Source organism: Galeopterus variegatus, unplaced genomic scaffold (genome assembly GCF_000696425.1).
Source record: "Galeopterus variegatus unplaced genomic scaffold, G_variegatus-3.0.2 Scaffold11546, whole genome shotgun sequence".
Classification (NCBI taxonomy): domain Eukaryota; kingdom Metazoa; phylum Chordata; class Mammalia; order Dermoptera; family Cynocephalidae; genus Galeopterus; species Galeopterus variegatus.
Genome location: NW_007737657.1, coordinates 29712 through 39041, shown reverse-complemented (window position 1 = coordinate 39041; position 9330 = coordinate 29712). Strand labels below are relative to the sequence as shown.

General features: G+C 35.9%; 1 protein-coding gene across 1 annotated transcript in view; it reads right to left on the bottom strand.

The window, feature by feature from the left end:
• Positions 1 to 2387: 2387 nt before the first annotated feature.
• Positions 2388 to 9330, bottom strand: part of SLC19A2 (solute carrier family 19 (thiamine transporter), member 2) — a 19062-nt gene continuing 12119 nt past the window's right edge. The window contains exons 3-6 of the mRNA XM_008594783.1: positions 8243 to 8465; positions 6933 to 7125; positions 6422 to 6563; positions 2388 to 4408 (exon numbers count right to left, since the gene is read on the bottom strand). Of these exons, the coding sequence (XP_008593005.1) occupies positions 4280 to 4408; positions 6422 to 6563; positions 6933 to 7125; positions 8243 to 8465 (687 nt within the window). The 3' untranslated portion in view covers positions 2388 to 4279. The remainder of the gene's footprint in view (positions 4409 to 6421; positions 6564 to 6932; positions 7126 to 8242; positions 8466 to 9330) is intronic.

The following is a 9330-nucleotide window of genomic DNA, read 5'->3' as shown; positions in this document are numbered from 1 at the left end:
GGGCCGCAGCCGCTCTAGGCCAGTCTGGCGGTCTTGCTCTGTTTTCTGAGTTAGGTCTACTGCTCGCTACACCCTCTCCCCACTGCTGCCTTATCCTTACAGACTTCACAGGGAGACAGGCGGGGAAGTGACTATCAATTTGCAGGGTAGGGTGGGAATCAGAATCCCGGCTTCCCCACTTCAGATATGTGATCTTGGGCAGCTTATTTAAACTTTCTAAGCCACTATTTGAAATAAGTGCATACATTCGAAAATGTTCATTTAGCAACTTCTTATCAGTTCTGTTTCCGTTTCTATTTCTTCATTATGAGGAATTCATAAAGGCCTTCCTCCCTTACGCCTAGCCAGTTGTAATGGCAATTCAACTACTAATTTTAGGTAGTATCTTCCCATAAAATTCATTTTGTCCACTGCTGCCAGTTTTAATTTCTTAAAGATAAGCTTAATCATTACTGCACATCCTCATCTCCAGTTAATATACCTTATAAAAGTGACCCTAAGTTGTCTTTCCGACTTTATCTCACTCTACTCCTCCACACATATTCCTCACCAATTGCTTCCTATCTTATATATACCCTACTATTTCTGGCCTTCATACCTTTATTTATGGCTCTTTCTCCCCTACTCCACGGTTCTCCTTTCCTACTCATCCTGCATGGCCAACTTAAATGCTACCTCCTTCAGGAAGCCACTCCTGATTTTTCCAATGTCCTTGCTCTCTTCCCAATCTGACCCAAGCCTTTTGTAATGGTACCGGAAACGTTATCTTATAGTGCAGTTGTGTACCTATGTCATCCTTCCTACTTATCTTTTCCAATCATACATTTAAAGTTCCTTGAGGACAGAAACCATGACCTTTTCATCTTTGTATCCCCAGGAGTGCTCTCCAAAATATGAATTAAAAACGAGGGAGGGTTTAAAAAGCCTCTGATCATTTTCATTTTGATTGAAACATTCAAAGTTTCTTTTGAGAGTGCAATTTTGGCAGCTGGCTGGTACCAGGATGCAAACCCTTGACCTTCGTGTTACAAGGCTGTGTTGTAACCAACTGAGCTAACTGGCCAGCCCAGAGTGCAATTTTGAAATTGATAGTTGCAAGTAAGGGGAAGGGAACTCTTATCTCAGTGCCTGCAATGTAATAGGTGCTTGCATGTATGTACTCTCATTTCTTCACAACAATCCTGTGAGGTATCATCCCATTTACAGATAAGGAAACTGAGGCTCAATAGCGTGACTTCCCGAACATATCACAGCTTTGAGTGGCAAACCTAACATTTTGAACTCTTCTGTCAGCATTACTCACTGAAAAGTAGAGGTATTAGTACTACTACAAGATTCTTTTCAATAATCAAAGGAGGTGATGTTCACAAATGTCCTTCCCGAAGTATAACATGTTAAACAAATGTAAGGAATTAATTATGGAGAAGATACCATAATAAGTAAAACAGATATCAAATTTCTGCCATTTCAGCACAACAATTCCTTAAATAAAGAATCCAGTGGACTAGAGATCACGAACAGGTATTTTAATCTTAATGTTTTAGCTTGATGTAATTTTTTTTTTTTTTAATAATGGGCACTTAGTTATTGTATTGGCAGGTGGCTATGTTGAGTCCATCACATACCATTTATATAATTCAGTATTCATATGGCACTAGAATGTGTTTTGCAACAAAAGATGAGAATAAGACATGGTCCTGGCTCAGAAGGCTTATGATCTGAAAGGTAATAAGATACAGGAGATGTAACTATAAGGACAGAAAACTATGTTTAGAAATTCGTTTTGCATGAAAATTTTCCAAGTCTTTGGTGATAATCAATGAAATGCCTTAATTGGGTTTCAGAATGAGATTTTAAAGGAAAGGAATTCATTTGGATACTGTGGTTTCTGGGATATAATGAACAAATAATCCTCAACTGATGGCAAGATTGTGCTTCTCTGTGTATCAGAATATTTTAGGGGTGGAAGGAAGAGCTATGATATTTCCAAACAAGATGGCACTTTCTGTCCTTGCTTTAATTTCCCTTATTTAAAAAATTCACTTAACATCAAAGGGATTGTGGGTCTTTTAGGTTTCTAAAGAGAGTGCTTTAAAAAGAGATATGAGATGTGCCGAGATGAAGACCAAGAAAATAAACAGTGCAATATGGTGCCAAAAACAATTGGGAAAACAACAAAAAATAAGGGGGAAGAGTCAAAGGTAAAGATCACAAAGCAATGAAAGAATTAACAGGATGACTAAAGGTTAATTAGGAAGGTTTGATGAGGGGAAGGCTTAATATGAAATTTGTCCTAGGAGAGATTATTAAAAGATTTAAAGATACAATCTAAAGCTCCTACTAAAGCAGAAGATAAATTTAAAATAATTCTGAATAAAAAGGTAAAATATACTGTAAAATATTTATTTAATAAAAATAATTTTATAATCTACACAGAATTGAATAAAAAGTACAACAAATTATTTTCACTTCTTTGCAAAACTGCATACAGTACAATTTGCACATTGGGTTCAGCATTCTACAGATATGGCCACACACCAAGATGTGAACATATTCTTGTCTTAAGTAAGTAAAGGCTCAGGCTGTGTGCCACAAACTTTGAATTAAATTCCAGGGAAATATTGCTTTGGTAACATGAACAATTTGATTGTACCGCAGTCCATTTTATTAAAAAAAAGATTAAATAAAATCCCTCTAACACCACTTTTTTTTACTTGTTTCTGAGTAAACAAAAAAAAAAAAAAAAAAAAAAAAAAAAAGACAAAATATGAAATTGGAGATTGCTACGTTTATGACATTACTTCCCCTTCCCTTCCTTAACTAGTGTTCTTTTCCTTCCCTTTAATTGTAAAAGAAGGTGAATGGAAAATGACCTATTCTTATCCTCATCCATTTGTTTCTAGGATTCCTGCTTAAACCAAAAGAATATATCAATTTTGCAATCTTGACATTATTATTAACACTGTTTAGCCGTGTCATTCTAAATAAGTTAACACCCAGTTAAAAGCACCTACCCACACTCTTTTCAAGATAAGGCAACAAAGTTTGCTTTAAAATAGTTTTCATGTCTCACATATACTATTAGCAGCTCCTTGACAGACTTAAATACACACAGAATAACATTTCTTCAAGTAACATGGAAATGGAATCACCAGCAATTCTTATTATAAACAAATATTCAAGATGATCTACCCTTAGAAACAAAGGTGGATTTAAGGTATAAAATGCAGGAATCAAATCTATCCCAGTTCCTGTCCCACTGAAATTATTAAAAAGAGGCTCAGTTTGGAATAATACAACTACTTCTGACATCTTTATCTTGGATAAGAAAGACAAAATAATATAAAAGCTATAAAAGGGGATGAAGTTATTTAAAGAAAAGGACTTTTTCATTTTATTTTGGAAATAAAAGGAAATGCAAATACAAAATGGGCTAGTTATATCTTTACCCCATACATGAATTTTTCATCATGGTATTAACAGTCCTTTGTATGGAAGAATTAAAGACAATCAAACCTACCTAAAGTTTTCTGATTAGGTCTCTCCATTTAAATTATTAGCAGGCTTCAAAACTTGCCTTCTTTTCTAACAAAATGAGCTCTTCTCTGGGAAGCATATGAATAATGCAAAAATGTACTTGTAAAGAAAATCTACACAAATATATAATTGTCAAAATAGGAACGAAGAACATTCATACAATAAATTTTTTAAAATAAGAATTAGAAATGACACATACTCCTTATAGAACACTAAACTGGAGCAAATATTGCCAGTAATAGGAACAACTTTCATCTGTAGAAACACAAAAGCACATGAGTAACAAAGAAATAAGAATGAAGTTGAACAGAGACAGGTGCTGTTAGAACATATTTCTGTCATGCTTTGTAACATCTTGTGGCCTCTGTGAAGCCCTGGTCCCACCAGGCCAAGCATCTGGCTAAGTGGCTACAGATGTACGTGACGTATAAAACATCAAACACACTTACTAATTAAGTATACAACACCATGTGCTGCTTGACTGCTCTTGATTACTTGGATTTCAAAATCAAGTTTACTTCTGAATCAAAAAAAGTCATCCTTCAATTAGCTTATACATAATCCAGGAAATAAACTTCACTTCTGGCTCCTCTGAACAGTATCATGTTACTCCAGGAACAGAAGGTATTGAAACTGTGAAATGCACATTCATAATTATATGTCTACACCTTAAAAAATTAAATACACCCAGGCAGTTGCTGTGCAGAGTTCTTGCTATAAGAAGAAGCCCTTCAGCATTGTATTATGAAGTGGTTACTTGAGAACTTGATTCTGTATCTTCCTGCTTTACATATTTCTTCACAATACTGACTGCACCATTAACCAGGAATACCACAGCGATGAGTGCAAAATAAGCAGCATAGATGAGGAACTAAAAGAGGGAAAAGTAGTAATTTACAGAATTGTCCATTAAAAGATGAGTTGTTTTATTACATATGTTAACATATTCTATAAGTCAAGGTATATTCAGAGTTCCTCAATAAAATTTCAAAAACATTGCATGCCTACACTATGTGCCAGGCACTGAAAACACAAAGCATCAGCACAGCATGGTGGAACTGAATACTGACTGCACGAGTCTGAGTCCTAACTTCATACCTTACTAGCCGTGTGATCTTGACTGAGATACTTAATCTCTGAGCCTTGACTTCTTCATTTACAAAAATGGAGTTTGTAATAGTTCCTACTTTACAGGGTTGTTGTGAGGGACGATGAGATCATGCATGTAAATGCTTCTTTGCACAATGCTAATGCTATTAATACTATTGTTTTTATTAGTGTTGCTGTTATTGTTATAACTGAGTCATGGTCTCCCTCCTCAAGCTAACAGGTGGTTATGACTAACAGGCCAAGTTCTGAAGATCAAGAACTTCTATTCTTCCCCAGAAGAGGGTAGGAGGGGTCAATCACATTACATTTTAAGATTACTTTTCATAAGAATCTTCTCTAAGCCAATTTTTTAATGTGACTATATAGTTTATCAATATCTTCATTATCATCTTCTTAAAATAACGTACTAAGTACTTATAAACTGGTTCAAAAGTACAATAAGACTGTGGCCTTAAATCGCTAAGCCAGTTTCTTTCAAATGTAGATACATTTCTAAAGGAAGCCTATTAATCACGGCAGTTAGGGCTTCAGCACAGCCCATAAAATCCTATTATTCCACATGTTTAAATCCACCATTTCTACAAGAATGTGCTGTCAAACTTCTACTTCAAATGTCAGCCATATTTCCCTCAACTATAATAGTCCTGGGGACTCTTTCTTACCAAATAGGCAGCATGACAGGCACTTAGATTCTCTCCTGCTCTCCATATCATAGTAGGTTTTAGGGTTAGATGATTTAAGTCCTAGCTCTGCCACACTGTTATTGATTGTGTGACCTTTAACAAGTCACTTAACATCTCTCAGTCATTTTCTTGATGTCTAATCCCGATAACAACTCTGTAAATTCTACATAAAGTACCTGGCACACAGAGGCACTCAATGCACATTACCTATTATTATTACTTCTCTTTTCGATCTCTTCAGTAAAAACAAAGTTAATTACTACTTTGTTGGGTCTTTGTATTCTAAAAAATCTAATATGTAAAAATAGAATATTAGGCAGTATGTATGGAGGAAATAATGAAGAAGAAATCATTTGGGCTGGGATTGGGGAGGGGTAGGTACTTCTTGATTCAGTTGCCCATTTTGCCAAAGTACACAGCAAGCCCAACCTACAAATTTACAACATATGAAGGCATATACAATGAAAAACTTCCTGAATGAATACTCACAGTGTTGTTGGCTGTTTGTGCAGGTGTTTTCTTAACAGGTCATATGTTCAGAATCATAATGCTATTCATCAACAGCAAGTCATTACCTTGGTATTTGGGGAGGGGTGTTTTAAATAAAGGGGAGAGACTTATAGAGCTGTGAATTGAAGCAGATCATCTCCAACACAGGATATAGTACTCCAGGCATATAGTTAAGAATGAAGGAAAATAATGGATGAGGAAAGAGAAGAGCTTGGCCTGGAAGGAATCAGTATTACTTCTCAGCTGAAGTAGCCCCGCTGAGCTGGATAGTTATACTCGGAATGCTTTAGGGCCTCATCAGAAAAGATGATGATCCCAGTATCCTCCAGGTAGAAAAGGGTTGTTGGGGGGGGGGGCAGTGAATGAAGGAAGGAGGGAACATTTTGACTTTTTACTTTAGATCTGTCCATATTGTTTGAATTTGTTTTCATTAAGCATGCTCCACTTCTGTCACCGTGATTAAGTCATACGAGGGTACTTCAAAAAGTGCGTGAAAAGATTTATATTATCTTTTAATTCTATTTTTCCAAGCACTTGTTGAAGTACCCTAGTACTGTCGTCAGGGCTGAAAGAGATCTTACCTGGGTGGTAATTTCTAAGCCAAGCCCACTGGCATCTACCACAATTAGAGTGAGCAGAGTCTGCAGTGCCAAGGCAATGAAGGTGTTCACACCAAACACTAGGGCATAGCGCTCCATGCTGAGGTTTGCAGCAATTTGAAAACTTTAAAAAAAAAAAGAAGAAGAAAGAATGAATAGAGAAGAAGCACTTCCTGTGTAGTTACAATTTTTACTTTAAGTGTGAAGAGTAGCCCCTTCAATTCTCTTCCCAACCAAGTGAAATACATTTTTTTGCTACATGATGTAAATCTCATGCAAACATCTGAAAAGAGTAGGAACATACAAACAAAAGAATAATCGAAACTTGCCTAAATGCTGCCTCAAGAGAAAAACTGGTGATGCACATAAAATACAAAGCCTCCTCCCATTTGCCTCTTTTAACTAGAAAATTTAATTTCTTAGTTTGTAAGGAAACTAAAAAGTTTATCCTGTCACAACTTTTCTTAATGCTTCTTTCAGCCAAAATACGTACATTGCTATCGTGATGAGTAACATGTAGATGACTCTGAAGACAACATAAGATGCGTAGCACACCCAAATGTTACCCACTGTGTCCATGATATACACTGCAGCAGCAATCAGGAGAGAAAACAGAGATAATATTGTTTCTCCCCAAGTTGACCAAGATATTTTTATATAACCAACTGCAAACACGGCAACAGCACCTACAAAACAAAAAGGGAAAGGTAATCTAGTTATTTTGCTAAACAAATACTATTCTAATAAATTGAAAATTCAGCTTAGGTTATTTAATTTTAAAATCTTTAAACTTATAGTAGGATAACTCAAGATTAAGGAGGGCCTTGAAACTCAGGCAGAGAATTTTAGAATTGATGGAATAAATAATATGGAGACACTGAGAGATTGAATTAGGGCAGGTGGAAATGAGATAGAAAAGGAGGACACAGACCCAGGAATATTGTTAAGGAAAAAACACTACTGGGCAGAAGCAGAGGCAAGAGTCAAAAAAACCCCACTGCTTCAAATTTGGCAACATGGCAGGATGAGTCACCTCTCCTTCAAACCAAAGAGCAGTTTAGAACACGGCAAAAGGACTTCTCTGCCCTTTGGTAAAATAACAATGACAATAATCATAGCTCAAATATATCGTGGGTTTTCTGAGTGCCAGGCAAAATTTATAAGTGTGTATAAAAATCATATAAAACCTTCCAACAACCTTATGAGGTAGGTCAACAAATTAGAAAGGGACAATAGAGTATGATGGTCAAGGACACAGGCTCTGAAGCCATCCTGCCTGAGTTCAAATTTTGACTTTACTATTTACCATCTATATAATTTTGGGCAATTTATTAACCTACCCATCCCAAGTTTCCATTGTAACATCCATTCCCCACAGTGGGGATAATAATTGCACCTATCAGAGGAATTAGAATAGCACCTAGCACATATCACCAACAAATAATAGCTATCATTGTTATAAACTGTGGTATATTGCTACTCAAAATTTTATATCAACTGACAAAAGCATCCAGTAAATACAGAGATAATAGAAACTTGGTTAAGCAAAGAAAACAATTTTGAAAATTATTATATTAAGTTTCCTTAAAGCTTATAAAGAATTCAAGTTTGTTAGGATAACTTCTAAGTTGTCCTCCTAAAGTATAAAATCAGAGCTCAAAACAAATAAATCATTCTTTGGGGCAACTTCAAATTTGGGAGAGGAGAGTAAATCTGATTATGATTGGCTTAACTAGGAGGGGAATTTCCTGCCCCCCCCACACACACCCACCCCCAATCTCCACACCATCCTCCACTGCTTACCCAGTAAGGTTGAAACGGCCTCCACACCACCATTGTAGATAGGAGCATGGCGAGAAGGCATCACCTTCTCCCACAGGCCCTGTGTGTAGTTCACGACTTGAAAATAGCCACAGGTGGAGAGGGCCCACCACACAGACCAGCAGAGCAGAGGGCGGGAGGAGTAGCAGATCAAGAAATCATTCCATAGTACCTTCAACACAAGGAGACGGTCTGGCTTGGATTCCTACACAGCAAAAGGAAACAAAGTTCACACATCATGAAGGCAGTGGTACAGAAAGCAACTGTATAGACTTAGTTTTCTGTTTAACAAACTTTTCTCTTTTCCCTTGTGAAAACCAAATGCTTATTTTACGTATAGATACTTATTAGCAATTACGTTTATCCCTTCTGGGGAAAAATATGTTCTCATACAATTTTTGCTTTAAATGCTCTATAGCATTAGCACAGCTGTGTGTAATCAATGCACTGTTTACAAAATAAAGACAGAAAGATGGTCAGAGATTGCATTTCATATATCCTCACAATGGCAAGTAACATTAAGAATAAGGAACAACCCTATTAAATCACTATTCATTAGAGTCCGTCAATGAAAACCTCCTATCTTTATAATGGATTCATTTAACAGTAATTGTTAAGATGTAAATCTAGAAATAGACCAAAATATTAGCAGCAATTCTCTCTGGGTAGTAGGGTTATTAGTGATTTTAATTTTATTTCTTAAACTTTTTTTATTACCAAATTTTTAAATAATGGGAAGTATTACTATTATAATAAAGTAATAAATAAAGCTACCATGTTTATAATTTAGTAAAGCAAGACATTACTGAGCTAGCCAGCATCCCAAATTTAACTGAGAATTAAACTACATAATGTATGTATTTACTATAGAAGTGCTCAATAAATGTTATTGGTATTGAATAGTTTAAAAAGCCATAATATATATAAAATCATACCCAGTGTAATAAATTTGAGGATTTAGGATAGATCTATGTAATTATGAATTCTGCCACATAGAAGTTAAAATGAGTCAATTTATTATCTGGCCATTCCACCCCATCACCACCCCCCCCCCCCAAAAAAAAAAAAAA